Source organism: Erinaceus europaeus, chromosome 10, assembly GCF_950295315.1.
Source record: "Erinaceus europaeus chromosome 10, mEriEur2.1, whole genome shotgun sequence".
In the NCBI taxonomy this organism is placed as follows: Eukaryota; Metazoa; Chordata; class Mammalia; order Eulipotyphla; family Erinaceidae; genus Erinaceus; species Erinaceus europaeus.
The window spans coordinates 100,699,459-100,718,021 of record NC_080171.1 but is presented as its reverse complement, the minus strand read 5'-3'; the positions used below and the strand labels follow the sequence as shown (position 1 = coordinate 100,718,021).

Sequence of the window (18,563 nt, the reverse complement as noted above, 5' to 3'; positions counted from 1 at the left end):
GTACAGGGGACTGAATCTAGGACTTTGGGGCCTCAGGCATGAGAGTCTCTTTGCAAAACCATTATGCTATCTACCCCTGCCCCTCTGTTGGAGTTTCTAAGACTTGATGGCCAAGTGGCAGCCTCTGGACTAGGAAAGTTACCAGGCAACAGTTCTGGACTTGGGTTTGGGGGAAGAGTAAGACACTCCTAGAGGAATTGGGCCCTGCCTTCCCATTGGGTTGCCATGTGCCAGGGTAAGGCCCAGCAGCCTCCCAGTGGCTCTGTGGCAAGGATGTGACCTATGCCTGTGGGCACAGCAGAACATGAATCCAGAGGTAAAGCCACAGCCAAGGGTGAAAAGACAAGCAAAGGGCTACTCTAGCTCCCCCCTCCCCAGCTTCCTTTTCTTTAATTCCACAAAAGGGGAGACTAGGTCCCTAATGACCCTCCTCAACTTTGGTCTCTATTACTGGTTTCCTCAATAATATCTCCTAGGGTCATCACAAACATAAAAATTAAGTAGCAGATAAAGGCATGAATGGGGGCTGGGCAGTGGCACACCAGGTTGAATACACATATTAACAGTGCACAAGGACCAGAATTCAAGATCCCGGTCCCCACCTGCAGGGGGAAAGCTTTGTCTACTACATCATCTCCTGGACGACTGCAGGGGGAAAGCTTTGTCTACTACATCATCTCTTGGACCACTGCAGGGGGAAAGCTTTGTCTACTACATCATCTCCTGGACCACTGCAGGGGGAAAGCTTTGTGAGCAGTGAAGCAGGTCTGCAGGTGTCTCTCTGTCTCTCTTCCTCTGTATCTCCCCTTCCCTTTCAATTTCCCTGTCTCTATCCAATAATAAAACGATTAAAAGAAGATGATAAAGAAGGAGGAGAAGGAAGGAAGGAAATATAACGGTGGATGGCATGAACAAGAGACAGATCACCACGAAGAGCACAGTCCTAGTATGAGTGTTCCTGAGTATAACTGCCAGCACCATATGGGAGCAGCATGGACAATACCAGAAGGTGAATTCCATGGATGGCTGAGTGGTACTTTGATAATTCTCTCTCTCTCTGCTTATCTAGATATTTTAAATTACCATTCCACCACTAGTGAAGCTTTTCCTTTGTACATTCTGCTCCCTTGTGATGCTGGAGGCTCAAACCTATATCCTTCTGCATGGCAGAGTACACGTACACTACAGCAGGTGAGTTATCCCCCAAATGTGTTATTTTTTATTATTATCTTTATTTATTTATTGGCTAGAGTCAGCCAGAAGTCAAGAGGAAGGAGGATACAGAGAGGGAAAGAGACAGAGAGACACCTGCAGTTCTACTTCACCACGTGCAAAGCTTTCCCCCTGTAGGTGGGAACCAGGGGCTCAAACCTGGGTCCCTGAGCATTGTAGCATGCGTGCTCAGCCAGGTGCACCACCACCCAGGCCCTTTATTCTGCTTCTCCCCCCCCCCAGTTTTTAAAAAATATTATTTATTTTCCCCTTTGTTGCCCTTATTTTTTTTTATTGTTGTTGTAGTTATAGTTATTATTGTTGTTGTTACTGATATCGTTGTTGTTAGATAGGACAGAAATGGAGAGAGGAGGGGAAGACAGACAGAGAGGGAGAGAGAAAGATAGACACCTGCAGACCTAAGTGACTCCCCGGCAGGCAGGGAGGCAGGACTCCAATCGGGATCCATATGCAGGTCCTTGCACTTCGTGCCACGTGCACGTAACATGCTGTGTTACCGCCCGACTCCCTTGTTTTGCTTTTCTACCAAAGCACTGCTCAGCTCTGGCTTTTGATGGTGTGAGAAATTGAATCTGGGACCATTAGTGCCTCAGGTATCAAAATCTTTTTGCATTATGCTATCTTCCCAGCCTTTCTATTTTATTTTCTTAAGATTTATTTCATATGAGAGAGGCAAGAACACCACTCGAATATATGTGGTACTGGGGATCAAGCCCAAGGTCCCAGGCACACAAATTCTGCAATCTAGCTGCCAAGTCATTCTTTCTCCCACCACTAGGTCTTTAAGATCATATCTCTGAGTTCTTTTTCTTTCCTTCCCTCCCCCCTTCCTGCACAAAGGTCTCCTGCATGCCCAATTCCACCTCTCCCAGACCAACTTTTTTCATTACTTTAATTTCAGATGGAGAGAGAAAGAAAAACCACAACACCAGAGCTTTCCCTAGTGCAGTGGCACTCCCATATGGTGCCAGACTTGAATCTGGGCTGCACACATGGCAAGGCACATAGCTCTACTAGGTGAATTGTCTCTCTGGCCCCTGGGAAATCATTATTTGATCTCTTGCAGACGGGTGCCCGCTTCCAGAAGGATCTTACCAGACTACACCTAACCACTTTGTATTGCCTAGCTCCAAGAATATCTCTCAATTTCCTCTTCTCTCCAGAATTACCTTGATCCAAAGCAACTGGATGGGCTCCTGTTCCTGAGCACTGCTTTGGCCCAGAGCTGTGCTAGGGCTGCAGAGCACTCCCATAGCAGCGGTCGCCAGCTCTGTCTCTAGGCCACAGTGAGAGTCACCCAGTTGGACTTCTGCAGGTTAACAAGCTAATCACCACCTCCAACCTGCAGGTATGAACTGGGCTCTCTTTCATGTCTGTCTCCCCAGTATATGGTCTGCCACACAGTAGGTGCTCACTATACATTTGTTTTTTTGTTTTTAATTTTTTTCTTTTTTAAAAAACTATTTACTTATTGGATAAAGACAGACAGAAACTGAGAGGGGGGCAGGGGTAAATAGTATAATGGTTATGCAAAGAGATTCTCATGCCTGAGGCTCTCAAGTCCCAGGTTCAATCCCCTGCACCACCATAAACCAGAGCTGATCAGTTCTCTGGTAAAAAAAAAGAATGAAAGGAAGAAAGGAAGAAAGGAAGAAAGGAAGAAAGGAAGAAAGGAAGAAAGGAAGAAAGAAAGAAAGAAAGAAAGAAAGAAAGGAAGAAAGAAAGAAAGAAAGAAATTGAGAGGGAAGGGAGTCAGGTGGTAGCTCAGTGGGTTAAGCGCACGTGGCACAAAGTGCAAGGACCAGCGCAAGGATCCCGGTTTGAGCCCCCGGCTCCCCACCTGCAGGGGAGTCGTTTCACAGGCGGTGAAGCAGGTCTGCAGGTGTCTATCTTTCTCTCCGCTTCTCTGTCTTCCCCTCCCCTCTCCATTTCTCTCTGTCCTATCCAGCAACAACAACATCAATGATAGCTACAACAATAAAAAACAACAAGGGCAACAAAAGGGAAGAACGAAAGAAAGAAGAGAAATTGAGAGGGAAGAGGGAGATAAGAGAGGGAGACAGACAGACACATGCAACACTGCTTCACCACTCATAAAGCTTTAAAAAAAATAAAAATAAACTAAAAATATTTTAAACTGGGAAGTCAGGTGGTAGTGCAGCAGGTTAAGAGCAAGTGGCACAAAGCGCAAGCAGCTACATTAAGGATCCCGGCTTGAGCCCCTGGTTTCCTATCTTTCTCTCTCCCTCTCTGTCTTCCCCTCCTCTCTCCATTTCTCTCTGTCCTATCCAACAACAACATCAATAATAACTACAACAATAAACAACAAGGGCAACAAAAGAGAATAAATAAATAAATATTTAAAAATATATATTTTAAACCAGAGCCCTGCTCAGTTATGGTGATTAGGGAATTGAACCAGAGACCTGGGAGCCCCAGGCAAGAGAGTCTACTTGCATAAGCGTTATGTTGCCTCCCCCACCTGCAACCCAAAATTTAAAAAGCCTCTTACCATACATGGTTCCATTGTTAGTGAAGGTTGTTACCACCTTCTTGAGGGATTGTCTCTGATGGTGCTGGGGATTGAACCTGGAGCCTCAGGCATAAAAGTTTATCTAGCAGGGTAAGGCAGTGGCACATTGGGTTAAGTGCACATAGTACAAAGAGCAAGGACCCACACAGGGATCCTGGTTTAAGCCCCCAGTTCCCCACCTGCAGGGGGGTTACTTCACAAGCAGTGGAGCAGGTCTGCAGATATCCATCTTTTCTCTCTCCTTCTCTATTGCCCCTTCCCCTCTCAATTTTTCTCTGTCCTATCCAATAAAACGGAAAAAATGGATGCCAGAAGCAGTGGATTTGTAGTGCAGGCACCAAGCCCCCAGTGAAAGCCTTGGAGGGAAAAAAAAAAAAAGAAAGAAAGAAAGAAAGAAAGAAAGAAAGAAAGAAAGAAAGAAAGCTTATCTAGTATTGCTCTGGCACATATGATGCCAGAGACTGAACTGAGGATTTCCAGCTTTTAAGTCCTCAGCTCTAGCCAACTGTACTACCTGCCAGGCTGTCAGGCATGAAAGCATTATGCTGTCTCCCTGGACCAAAGGATACAGCATCTAAAAAAGATTTAAGGCCAGGAGAGATAGGATAATGGTTATGCAAAAAGACTCTCATGTCTGAAGCTCCAAGTCCCATGTTCAATCTCCCACACCACCATAAGCCAGAGCTGGGCAGTGCTCCAGTACAAAGTTTTTTTATTACTTAGTTCTTCTTCTAGCGTTTGCCCTTCTTCCGTAGCCAGTCAACAGCGTCAGGTTGAGCCTGATGTAAAGTTTCGAGACCTCCTTTGAATCTGGAGAGGTGGCAGTCGTTGACTATGTGGGTCATAGTCTGTCTGGAGCCGCAGGGGCAGTTCAAGTCGTCTCTGGCTCCCCAGTGATGGAACATAGCGGCTCACCGGCCATGGCCTGTTCAATAGCAATTGAGGAGGGCCCGATCATAACATGCTAGGTCAAAGCCGGGTTGACGCTCGCAGGGGTCTGTGATGAGGTGTTTGTTCTTTACCTCAGCTGACTGCCAGCTCTGTTTCCAAGAGACTGGAACAGAGAAGTTCAGTGTAGGCATAGGGGACCAGATTGGGTGACAAGATGTCAAGCGTTGGACAGGGTGGGCGAAGATATCCGCGTATATTGGCAGGTCCGGTCGAGCGTAGACGTGGGAAATGAACTTAGATGATGCTGCATCCCGACGAATATCTGGCGGGGCGATGTTGCTAAGAACTGGCAGCCATGGAACCGGGGTGGAACGGATGGTTCCAGAAATTATCCTCATGGAGGAATATAATTTGGAATCGACCAAGTGGACATGGGGGCTACGGAACCATACTGGGGCACAGTATTCTGCAGTGGAATAGCATAATGCCAGAGATGATGATGGTAGTGTGGAAGCGCTCGCGTCCCATGAGGAGCTGGCCAACCTTGCAATGATGTTATTCCTCGCGCCCACCTTTGCTGCAGTTTTTATGAGATGTTTGTGAAATGACAGAGTGCGATCGAGAGTAACGCCAAGATAGACTGGCTGGGCTTCATGCCGGATTCTCGTATCGCCAAGCTGCACATTAAGCTCACACGAGGCCGAGGCATTACTTAGTGAAAAGGGGGAGGGGTGGGGGTAGATAGCATAATGTTATGCAAAGAGACTCTCATGCCTGAGGTTCTAAAGTCCCAGGTTCAATCTCATGTACCACCATAAGCCAGAACTAATCAGTGCTCTGGTCAGAAAAAAATAAGAACCAGAGTCACTCTGACACATGCAAACTGCCTGGATGGAACTAGGAACTTCATGCTCTAGAGTCCAATGCTTTATCTACTGTTCCATATCCCAGGCCACTTACAGCAACCACTTACATGCTTTATCTACTGTTCCATATCCCAGGCCACTTACAGCAACCCTGTAATAGGGGTGAGTACCCCTGCTTTACAGTTAAGAGAGCTCAGAAAAGTAAGCACTGGTCTAAGATTCTTAAGGGATTCAAACTTAGGTCTGAAAGTAAAAGGTAACTCATAAGAATTAAGCTATATTACCTCCTTCCAAATTGATTGTCCTCGGTAAGGAAAGGAAAGAGTACTTAGTGAGCCCCTTTCTCCCCCCTCCACTATTTGGGGAAATCCTACCCTTCCATTTGAATGGGGGCTAAAGGTCCCTTTTAGACTCCTGCCCAGTGGCCTTCAGAGAGGGGCTGAGAAGGTGGCCTACCTAGTTGAGTGCACATGTTACAGTGTTCAAGGGCCCATGCTCAAACTCCTAGTCCCCACCTACAGGGGGAAAGCTTCATGAATGGTGAAATAATGCAACAGGTGTCTTTCTCTCTCCCTCTCTATCTCCCCCTTCCCTCTCATTGTCTCTGTCTCTATCCAAAATAAAGACTCTTATGTCTGAGGCTCCAAAATCCCACGTTTAATCCCCCGCACCACCATAATCCTGAGTTGAGCAGTGCTCTGGTAAAATAAAGAAAGAGAGGGAGAAAGAAAGAGGGAAATAAAGGGAGGGAGGGAGGAAGGAAATAGGCAAACCAGCCTATACTCACAGGGCTCCTCCTGTCCAGGCAAAGTGACCTGATGCTTCCTTATGCCATCAAACAGGAGCTCTGCACCACCTCTGAAAAGAAGAGAGAAAAGTGAGCTCCTGCAAATAGAGAGTAGCTAAAACTGAAAAACAAGGAGACTAAACCAGGGGTCCGAGATGCAGGGACCATGATTCAAGAACACCTTGGGAACCAGTGTCCTATTCTCAAATGTGATATCTGATGAGGCACTCTTGAGACTTTGGTAAGAATTTGAAATGTTCCTGTCTAGGCTACCTACTGCTGGCTTGGTGGGCCCACCATGGTACTAGAGGGCAAGACACTTTACTAGGCTTAGCAACAGCTCTGTTATTAATCTCCTTTTAGTCTCAGGAACTCCCAGGGAAGGAGACAGACATCATTCATATCATCCTACGGAAAAAAAAGACTGAGGCTCTGAGAGGTTAAGTGATTGCCCAAGGTTCGATAGGCTAAACTAGGACTATGTATTTATTACTGGATAGAGACCGAGAGAAACTGAGAGGGGAGGGGGAATAGAGAGGGGAGGAGACAGAGAGACACCTGTAGCCCTGCTTCACCACTCGTGAAGCCTTTCCTCTGCAGGTGGGGACCGGGGGGCCTGAACCTGGGTCCTTGCATACTGCAATGCTTGCGCTTAACCAGGTGTGCTACCGCCTGGCCCCTAGAGTTTGAATTCTAACCCAGCAGCCTTGGTAGAATAGAACTAAGACTTCCCCCATCTTCAGCCCAACCCAGTCAGAAAGTCCCTTGAGGACAGAGTTTGGTTCATATCTGTGTGCCAGCACCTGGGCATGGGAAAGGAGAACAGAGATGCCTGAGGCCAAGTCCAGAAGCCAGGGCTTATGATGCAGATAGCAGAGGTCTTTTGATGCCTCACACTGCTTCTCCCCCCGGGTCGCCTGATTCCATCTCAGCCTTCACATGGATCTGAACTAAGAAGGCCTTAACAGATTCTTGACAGATGCAATGTCTTCTCTACTCCACTACTCTTCTCAGTTCCAGTGAACAGAGAGAGAGAGGTCCCAAGCAAGTCCATTGGGAGTAAAAGGCAAGGCAAGCATTGTCATGGGAGAAACATGGGGCGACTGTCATCCAAACAAGGTCATGCTTTGTTGATGCAGAAATGTGGAGGGGGAGAGGAGGCCCATCTGTGGCTGCGCATAGGGCCATTTCAGCTGCAAGCCTGCACAGAGTCTCCATTTATACCCTTCCAAGAGCCTCGTTCTCTCCTGGGTGGGGGCTGGCACATGCAGCAGCTGGAGTGGGGGAGGGAAACAGGCAAGAGTCTCAGGAATCGAGGGTCAGAGGAGTGGGAACTGGAGGCTCTGTGACCCAGACAAACAACTAAGAGTGGCCGGACCTGGTGGTGCCAGGCTCAGAGGCTAAGGCTATTTTGTCCTTTTCAAGAAGATAGAGGGAGAACCTGTCTGGCTCAGAGTGACCTATCACTGCTGAGTTCACTAGCACCCAACGAAGGGTGTTAAGCACATCTAGAAGGGAGAGAGGTTAATGTCCAGCCTTTGGAGTGACTCAGGGACAAGTAAGGGGGCTGTTTTGGCCACAGAAGAGAACTAAAATCAGATTCTTACTTATGCCTTACAATGTCTGCTACTCAGAACCAACTAAGGAGTTATTGTTATTTTTTTTTATTATCTTTATATCGGCCTCGCGTGAGCTTAATGTGCAGCTTGGCGATATGAGAATCCGGCATGAAGCCCAGCCAGTCTATCTTGGCGTTACTCTCGATCGCACTCTGTCATTTCACAAACATCTCATAAAACCTGCAGCAAAGGTGGGCGCGAGGAATAACATCATTGCAAGGCTGGCCAGCTCCTCATGGGGCGCGAGCGCTTCCACACTACGATCATCATCTCTGGCATTATGCTATTCCACTGCAGAATACTGTGCCCCAGTATGGTTCCGTAGCCCCCATGTCCACTTGGTCGATTCCAAATTATATTCCTCCATGAGGATAATTTCTGGAACCATCCGTTCCACCCCGGTTCCATGGCTGCCAGTTCTTAGCAACATCGCCCCGCCAGATATTCGTCGGGATGCGGCATCATCTAAGTTCATTTCCCACGTCTACGCTCGACCGGACCTGCCAATATACGCGGATATCTTCGCCCACCCTGTTCAACGCTTGACGTCTCGTCACCCAATCTGGTCCCCTACGCCTACACTGAACTTCCCTGTTCCAGTCTCTTGGAAACAGAGCTGGCAGTCAGCTGAGATAAAGAACAAACACCTCATCACAGACCCCTGCGAGCGTCAACCCGGCTTTGACCTAGCACATTATGATTGGGCCCTCCTCGATCGCTATTGAACAGGCCATGGCCGGTGAGCCGCTATGTTCCACCGCAGGGGAGCCAGAGACGACTCGAACTGCCCCTGCGGCTCCAGACAGACTATGACCCACATAGTCAACGACTGCCACCTCTCCAGATTCAAAGGAGGTCTCGAAACTTTACATCAGGCTCAACCTGATGATGTTGACTGGCTACGGAAGAAGGGCAAACGCTAGAAGAAGAAGAATTATCTTTATTTATTGGATAGAGACAGCTAGAAATTGAGAAGGTAGGGGAGATAGAAAGGGAGAGAGAGAGAGACTCCTGCAGCACTGCTTCACCACTTGTGAAGCTTTCCCCTCTACAGGTGGGGACCAGGTGCTCAAACCTGGGTCCTTGTGCACTGTAATGTGTGCGCTCAAATAGGTGCTCCACCACCCGGCCGCTAACTAAGGAAATATATCTTATGATGGGTATGTTTGTTTATACCAGAGACTGGTACAGACAGTCCTAAAATTGCCTTTCAATCATCTTTTAATCTTATATTTACATTTGTGTTTATTACCCCTATATCTGTTAAAATGCAACTAAATCACAGTGCCTACAGACAGTAGATACTCTAGAAATATTTGCTGAATAAATCAAAATACCCATTTCTGGTCTGAGGGTAGATAGCATAATGATTATGAAAATAGACTCCCATTTCTGTGGTTAGGAGATAGCTGACCTGTGTTAGAGCCCTCATCACCACACAGAGACACCATGCAAGGGGAAAGGGTGGAGAGGTACTGTGGTGTCTCTACTGCTCACCCTCTACTGGTTTGTTTTGTTTTTTTCTTTTTTATTTATTTTTTAAATATTTATTTATTCCTTTTTGTTGCCCTTGTTTTATTGTTGTAGTTATTAGTGTTGTTGTCATTGTTGGATAGGACAAAGAGAAATGGAGAGGAGGGGAAGACAGAGAGGGGGAGAGAAAGATAGACACCTGCAGACCTGCTTCACAGCTTGTGAAGCAACTCCCCTGCAGGTGGGGAGCTGGGGGCTGGAACTGGGATCCTTATGCTGGTCCTTGCGCTTTGCACCACGTGCACTTAACCCGCTGTGCGACAGCCCAACCCCCTTCTCCTACTTTTCTAACTTTAACAACATCCCTCCCCTTTATCAATCCCTCTCAGACTGAGAAAGGAAGAAAATCAAAAAGGACCCTCAAACCTGAACTACATACATGGACACAAAACACAGCTGTACTCTTTGTGAATTCAGTGTGACCTAAGAAAATACTCAGCTGGGGAAAGCTGAGGAGGCAAAACAAAGCATGGCAGGGTTGGTTCCTGATAAGAGAAAGGTGTAATAAGTATTAGAAAGTCTGTCTGAGCTTGCACGGCTGACAGGAACATAAATATACACACATATGTATACATATAAATGTATATATGTATATATATGTAGAGAGAGAAAGAAAGGTAGGGAGAGAAGACAGAAAGGGAGAGATGGCGGTAAGAGGCAAAGTCTTAGCTTTAAGGATCAGTATGACACTTAGCGGCAAAGGGAAGAAGATAGACAAGGAAGTTTCTTTGCAAGTCTGCTTGGGTGCAGAGCAAAGACATTTAGTAAAAGATGTAGAAAAAAGAAGGCCAGGCCTTATGGTGGGGGGGGGGAGGAGGAGGAGAGGGAGGAGGAGGGGGAGGGGGGAGAGGGAGAGGAAGAAGGAGGAAGAGGAGAGGGAAGAGGAGAGGGAGGAGGAGGAGGGGGAGGAGGAGGAGAGGGAGGAGGAGAGGGAGGAGGAGAGGAGGAGGAGGAGGCGCGGCGGCCAGGGCTGGCAAAACAGCTTACTTAGCGCACTGTTTTACCATGTGTACAATCAGGGTTTGAGCTTGGACCTCACTGCCTTGGAAGAGGCTTTGGTGCTGTGGTCTCTTTCACTTGATCCCTCTAGCCCTTTGTCTCTCTGTTTGTTTATCTATCTATCTGTCTGAAAAAGCTATCTGTCTATCTGAAAAAGTTATCCCTGAGCAGCAAAGTCCTAGTGATGACCAAAAAAAAAAAGGGGGGGGGGGCACAGGCAATCTAGGGTCAACAGACACCCCCCTCAAAGACAAAGAGAAATCTGGGTTTGGCATGCATCTTGAGCATTTCTACTTCTTGAGATGGCGAAATTCTCCTCCTCCTCCCCTTCTCTCTCTCTCTGTCTCTCTCTCTCTTTTTTTTTAACCAGAGCACTGCTCAGCTCTGGCTTATGGTGGTGTGGGGAAGTAAGCCTGGGACTTTGGGGCCTCAGGCATGAGAGTCTCTCTGCATAACCATTATGCTATCTATGCTATGGAACACTGTGATGGTGGGTAGGTGATGATGGGCCGGGGAATGCTGTCCTGTGTTGTTGGGGATCACTGTTACTTCTAGAGGTTAGGGAGTCTGAGGCTAAAGTTGGTCAAACCAAAATGGAGGTAATTAAGTTAGTCTATAAGCTCAAGAGGGCAAGGACCATATCTTCTTCATCAGGTAAGAAACATGGGGGGGGGGGGGGGGGGAAGAGTACAGGCCCAAAAAGGATGACAGAGGACCTAGTGGGGATTGTTTTGTTATGTGGAAAACTGAGAAATGTTATGCATTTAGTACAAATAGTACAAACTATTGTATTTACTGTGGAATGTAAAACATTAATCCCCCAATAAAGAAATTAAAAAAAAAAATCCTGGGAGTTGGGTGGCGCAAAGCGCTAGGACCGGTGTAAGGATCCCAGTTCGAGCCCCTAGATCCCCACCTGCAGGGGTGTCACTTCAAAGGCAGTGAAGCAGGTCTGCAGGTGTCTATCTTTCTCCCTCTCTGTCTTCCCCTCCTCTCTCCATTTCTCTCTGTCCTATCCAACAATGAAGACATCAATAATGACAATAATAAAAAACAACAAGGGCAACAAAAGAGAAAATAAATAAATAAATAAAATTTGAAAATAAAAAAAACAATCATTTCTGGGAGTCGGGCGGTAGTGCAGCACGTGGTGCAAAGCACAAAGACCAGGGTAAGGATCCTGGTTCAAGCCTCCAGCTCCCCATCTGCAGGGGAATCACTTCACAGGCGGTGAAGCAGGTCTACAGGTATCTTTCTTTCCCCTGTCTTCCCCTCCACTCTCCATTTCTCTCTGTCCTAACAACGATGACATCAATAACATCAACAATAATAACTACAACAACAATAAAAAAAAAAACAAGGGCAACAAAAGGGAAAATAAATTTTTAAAAAGACAAAAAGAAACATTTCTAATGAACACATACCATATTTGACTGAATTAGAGTAAAGTTAAATGGCATAGAAACAACATTAACAACGGCAAGTCTAACAGTCTGGGAGGTAGCACTGTGGATAAAGCACTGGACTATCAAGCATGAGGTTTTGAGTTCGAAGCCCGGTGTTGTATGTGCCAGAGTGATGCTCTGATTCTTTCTCTCCTCCTCCTCCTCTCTCATTAATCAAAACAATGAAACCTGGCAGTCTACAGTTTCTCTTTCTCATTTTTCATTCAGCCTTGTTGAAAACTGTCAAAACAGTCACTCTCCTAAAACCCCCAGGATATAGGGAGGGGGCATAGCTGGGTCAAGGGTTAGTTAGTGAAGCAAAACAGTCAAGAAAACCAGAGCAGTAAAGTTTTAATAGGACCCAAGGGGCTAGACAATATCATCAATTAAAATGCACTTAACATTCATGAGACTACTCCCTTCTAAAGGCAGAAACAAAGTTCTATTTATCTTTGTATCTTCAGTGCCTGGCTCATTGCCTGGCACATGGTATGCACTCAGTAAATGACTGGTGAATGAATTACCCAGTGAAGGGAAAACATGAAAGAAACTAGGGACAACCAGTGGAAGGAAAAGCATTTATGGGCAGATGTTTTCGATTCCCATACCAGACTTTTCCTTTCACATGACTTGGCTTGTTTATCTTCACACAAACACATATCCAGCTTTTCCATGTGACTGTAAATTATACCACCTTGCTCTTAGGGACTCATTTTCTGCGTCCTCTAAATGTTTGTTTTCTTTAGCTCTGAGGTCAAATGACAAGCCTTCAGTCTGTAGGGGGTGGAAGAGAGAGGCTTCAGGAGACTGCCTCCATGATTTGTCTCTTCCGCAAATTGGTGCGTGCCACCATTCATACACTTCTAATCTTGTGCATACTGTACTGTCACCTACACTGTGCTGTCTTATGTGTCTCATAAGCTAAGTTTACTGTGTCCTGAAAGGGGCTAACCCTCACAGATCTTGGGAAATAAAAGGGAGTCCCGTCTTGGCCACATATCCCACAAGAAACAAATCTCTAGAAATCATAAGTTATTTTGCTCACTGAAGGAAGACAAGAAGGAGCTAGGGGTGGCACTTTTCAGTTCTAGGTCAGATGACAGACATTAGGGTGATGCAAAGAGAACTTGGCAATGAAGGTAGGGAGACTGCCTGCCAACTGCTACACCTTTGGGGTGTTGTAGAGCACAGGACACCGAGGAATGCCCAGAGTGCGCCTCCATGCCCTGGAGTGCGCCTCTATTATCGGACATACGGCCTCGTCGCCAAGGGAGACCGAGCCACTCAGGCTCTCTGAGGCACGTGGCGCAGCTCAGGTAAAACACCGGAAGCCCTGGCGATTTGGCTGTGACAGGATCCAAGATAGAGGAGTGGAAATTCCAGGTCTTAGGACTTCAATCTATCCCCAGGGCGCCCCAGCTCTGTGACTCACCCGAATTCCACCTCCACTGACAAGGGCGCTGCCATGTTGAGGAAACCGAGCTCACAGGAAACTCCCCCCAACTTCCGGCTCTCACGCTCCACTTCCTGCCGACGTGCCCGGAAGAGGTGGCACCGAGGGGGAAGTCATCCTCCTCAGCTATTGGAGGAGGCAATCGAGTCGCCATAGAGGAGAAAAGGATCTGGGCGTTGCAGGGGTTTTCGAGTTGGTCTCTGCCTAACTTTTTTTGGGTTTCGACTTCAAAGTGGTAGCTGTCTTTAAGGCCCCCCAGCTAGGTGGACGATGGCCCTGGCATTTTTATGCAATGACCGTGAGCCACGTTATGGGTTTTTCTGTTTGTTTTTGTCAGAGCATTGCTCAACTCTGGCATATGGTGGTTTGAGGGATTGAACCTGGGGTTTCAGAGCCTCAGGTTTGAGAGTGTTGGCATAATCATAAACTACACCCTTTCCCCATGCCTGCCACCTTACTTGTTTATCGCGCCTTAGTTACAGGTCTCCAGCTGCATACTGCTTGGGTGAACCTGACCATTCCACTTAAAAATGACACTAAAACCTGTTCCCAGCCCAGAAATCCTGCTCCTAAGCGCTATTTATTGCATGTCCTGTGTGTTTCCACGACTGAAGGAATAACCACATTACTCTTTTCAAATAAAGCTACCATCATACTAACAAATGTATCTGAGGGCAGGGGAGATAAATTAATGGTTATGCTAATACCTCATGACTGAGGCTCTAAAGTCACAGGTTCAATCCCCTGCAGCACCACCAAAAGCCAGATATGCTTAGTGCTTTGGGAAAAATAAATATAGTTTTCCTAAAAAGCAGCAAAGCCTGGCCATGACCAAAGAACATCATTACTGTGGTGTGAACGATTTGGAGCCAAGCAAAGAAGGAGATATGGAGAGTTATTTTGCTGGTTCTCCTTCTTTGCTTGGGTTTTTAAGTCTGCTATAGAAGCCCAAGGCAGGACCAGCGAAATAACGCACTTGGATAGTGAATTATATAACTGCTTGGATAGTGAGTTATATAACTGCTTTGCCACATGAGCTACCCAGGTTCCATCCAACCTGGCACCTATTGCATTGGAGGAAGCTTTGGTGCTGTGGTCTCTTTCACACTTTTCCTCTTTCTTGAAAATAAATAGGGAGTTGGGCGGTAGTGCAGCGGGTTAAGCACACGTGGCAGAGCGCAAGGACCAGCTTAAGGATCCCAGTTGGAGCTCCGGCTCCCCACCTGCAGGGGAGTCACTTCACAGGCGGTGAAGCAGGTCTGAAGGTGTCTATCTTTCTCTCCCCCTCTCTGTCTTCCCCTCCTCTCTCCATTTCTCTCTGTCCTATCCAACAACGACAACAATAATAACTACAACAATAAAACAACTAGGGCCACAAAAGGGAATAAATAAATAAATCTAAATAAATAAATAAATAGTGCCTGGGCAGTGACACATCCCTTGGTTGAGTGCACATGCTACCATGTTCAAGTCCCACCTACAGGGAAGAAAGTTCACAAGTGGTGAAAGAGTGCTGCTGATGTCTATCTATTTTCCCCTGCCCCTCTTAATTTCTCTCTGTCCTGCCAAATACAAATGAATAAATAAATTTAAAAATTAATAAATTACATAAATAAGGCTGGGGAAACAAGTTAATGATTATGCAAAAGACTTCCATGCCTGGGAGTAGGGCGGTAGCGAAGCAGGTTAAGCACATGTGGCGCAAAGCGCAAGGATCAGTGTAAAGATCCCGGTTCGAGCCCTTGGCTCCCCACCTTTAGGGGAGTCGCTTCACAAGAAGTGAAGCAGGTCTGCAGGTGTCTTTCTCTCCCCCTCTGTCTTTTCCTCCTCTCTCCATTTCTCTCTGTCCTATCTAACAATGACGACATCAGTAACAACAACAATAACTACAACAATAAAAAACAACAAAAGCAACAAAAGGGGAAAAAAAAAAAGACTTTCATGCCCGAGGCTCTGAGGTCCCAGGTTCAATTTCAGTACCATCATAGGCCAGAGCTGAGCAGTGTTCTGGTCTCTCTCTGTATCTTTTTCTCTGTAACTCTCTATTTATTTATTTTCCCTTTTTGTTGCTCGTTTTTTTATTGTTGTTATAGTTATTGTTGTCGGTATTGATGCCGTCATCGTTAGATAGGACAGAGAAATGGAGAGAGAAAGGGAAGACAGAGAGGGGAAGAGAAAGATAGACTCAACTGGGGAATGTTATGCATGTAAACGGGAATGTTATGCATGTACAAACTATTGTATTTACTGTTGAATGTAAAACATTAATTCCCCAATAAAGAAATAAATTTAAAAAAAAAGAAAGATAGTAGCCCAACCTTGATTAATTTCCCTTCTAAGCTGATTTTGCTTTTTCTTTTGATTCTTTTCTTTGCCTCTTGGGTTATCACTGGGACGTGGTGTCGGCACTACAAATCCACTGCTCTTGGCATCCATCCCCCCCATTTTATTGAATAGGACATAGAGAAATTGAGAGAGGAGGGGGAGATAGAGAGGGAGAAAGACAGAGAGACACCTGCAGATCTGCTTCACAGCTTGTGAAGCGTCTCCCTTGCAGGTGAGGAACCAGGGCCTAGAACTTGGATCCTTGCATGTGTCCTTATGCGCTTAACTGGGTGCACCACCACTTGGCCCCCCCCAAGCTGATTTTGTAACCTCCATTTCTTTCTTCTCCTTTTTTTTTTTTAAAAAGAAGTTATTTATTCATGAGAAAGATAGGAAGAGAGAAAGAACCAGACGTCAGTCAGTCTGGTACATGTGCTGCTGGGGATCAAACTCAGGACAGACCTCATGGTTGAGAATACAATGTTTTATCCACTGCGCCACCTCCCAGACCACTTTTTTAAAAGATTTTATTTATTAATGAGCAAGGAGAGAGAGAAAGGACCAGATATCTCTCTCTACATGTGCTGCCAGAGATTGAACTTGGGATCTCATACTTGAGAATCCAATGCTTGACCCACTGCGCCACCTCCCAGACCACTAAACCCATATTTTTCTTTCTTTTTTTCTTTAATTTTTTTAATTATCTTTATTTATTCACTAGATAGAGACAGTCAGAAATTGAGAGGAAGGGAGGATAGAGAAAAAGAGAGAGACAGAGAGACACCTGCAGCCCTGCTTCACCACTTGTGAAGCTTTCCCTGTGCAGGCGGGGACAAGGGACTTGAACTCCGGTCCTTTTGCATTGTAACATGTAAGCTCAATCAGGTGTGCCACCACCCAGCCCCAAACCCTATATTTTTCTACCACCCCTATCACCTCTCACCTGAGCCTGCTTCTCTGGCCTGCCTGCCTCCCTCAGACCCTGTCACTCTTTGACTTTACTGTACTTCATTTGACTTTATTGTTTCACTCTATGGAAGGATCCAGGAGATAACTCGTTGGTTGAGTGCAGGACTTGCATACCTGAGTTCCTGGGTTTAGTCTGTTACAGCATATACCAACATCTGAGTATTGCTTTGGTCTTGTGACTCTCACAAACTTTTTTTTTTTTCTTTTGGGTTATCACTGGGCCTCAGTGCTGGCACTATGCATCCACTGCTCCTTGAGGCCATTTTTTCCAATATTTATTTATTCAGTATTGGATATAGAGAGTAATTGAGAGGGGAAGGAGAGACACCTCCACCCTGCTTTACCACTCGCGAAGCTTTCCCTCTGCAAGTGGGGGTCAGGGGCTTGAACCTGGCTCCTTGTGTACTATAATGTGTGTTCTTTTCTATACCTTTGTCTACTACTGCCTATTAATGATTTTGGTGTTCTAGAGTGATGCTTGGACTTCTCATTAATAAATAAAGTAGGGGGGCTGGGTAGTAACACAGCAGGTAAAGTGCAGATGGCATGAAGCAAGGACCAGTATAAGGATCCCGGTTCAAGCCCCCAGCTCGGTTCCCCACCTGCAGGGGGGCCGCTTCACAAGCAGTGAAGCAGGTCTGCAGGTGTCTTTCTCCCCTCCTCCTCTCTCGATTTCTCTCTGTCCTATCCAACAACAGCAGTATCAACAGCGGTAAACATCAAGGGCAACAAAAAGGGAAAAATAACCTCTAGGAGCAGTGGATTCATAGTTTCAGGCACCAAACCCCAGTGATAACCCTGGAGGAAAATAAAATAAAATCAACAAAGTATATTTCTTAATGAGTAGCATGGTGCCTTTGGCATCATAAATAAGGAGTGTAGGGTTCTGTGGGAGCTGGAGGTTACTAATCCAGTTCTGTGATCAGGGAGGCTTCCCAGTGGAAATTCCATTGGAAGTCCAAATCCAAAGGAATTGTGAGAAGAATGGGTGGGGAAGGACCTGCCTGGCAGGTGGAAAGGCTAGGGATATTCAGCCCTTCCCAGAGGAGTGAGAATCCCTCTTCCACCTCAGTTGGCAGGGGGGTCTTCCAACTTCTTGCTGAGCCCTAGGGAGTTCACTTAAAAAAAAAAAAATTTCCCTTTTGTTGCCCTTGTTGTTTTTCTTGATGTCCTCATTGTTGGATAGGACAGAGAGAAATGGAGAGAGGAGGGGAAGACAGATGGGGAGAGAAAGATAAGACACCTGTAGACCTGCTTCAGCACCTGTGAAGCAACAGGGAGCTCACTTCTGAGTAAATCAGCCCATTCTGTGACTGGTTCTCACTCTTGCAAAGGCTCCCTCTGCCCCAGCCCTAACCCTATCCCATCTCATCCTTTTAACTAGGAACAATAATAATGGTTTTTAGTACAATATATTCATTTAGTTAATTTTTATTGAACACCCACTCTGCACCAGCCGCCAAGTGCTTTACATGCATTACCTGATTGGCTTCATTATTATTTTTCAAATAAGAAAAACGAGAGTCTGAACTGGCATCTTGTTCACTGACCCCAAAGCATGAGGTCTTCATCCCAGATGCTGGGCCTTCAGGATCCTTGCATTTTACTGCCTCCTGTTGGGCTAGGCCCACCCAAAAACTTTCCTTGGGATCTAAGTAAAAGGGACCTGGGCCCCATCCCGTCCCTGGTCCCTGTTAGCAGGCTGGCTAGACCGGGTGTCAGCCTCCGTCCCCTCTGAAGCTCCTAGGAGGACAATGGTGAGGGAGGTGGGGGAGAGGGCATGGGTGCCCCCCTGCCCATTGCCCTTTGTCTTCCCGCCTGCTCCCCACCACCGCCCCGGGAGGCTGGGAGGCGCCTCTCGCAGGCTTCCTCCTCCCATTCTTGTGCTAATTGGGTGTCAAGCTGAGATC

The 18,563-nt window shown here is 46.5% G+C and overlaps 1 protein-coding gene across 3 annotated transcripts in view; it reads right to left on the bottom strand.

Annotated features, from left to right (window-relative positions):
- URM1 (ubiquitin related modifier 1) overlaps window positions 1-13,695 on the bottom strand; it is a 28,366-nt gene extending 14,671 nt beyond the window's left edge. The window contains exons 1-2 of one of the 3 annotated variants that reach the window (XM_060200287.1): window positions 13,339-13,695; window positions 6,311-6,381 (exon numbers count right to left, since the gene is read on the bottom strand). In XM_060200287.1, the coding sequence (XP_060056270.1) occupies window positions 6,311-6,381; window positions 13,339-13,373 (106 nt within the window). In that variant the 5' untranslated portion in view covers window positions 13,374-13,695. The remainder of the gene's footprint in view (window positions 1-6,310; window positions 6,382-13,338) is intronic. The other 2 variants (XM_060200286.1, XM_007526783.3) reach the window with 2 other exon arrangements.
- Between the last annotated feature and the right edge of the window lie 4,868 nt (window positions 13,696-18,563).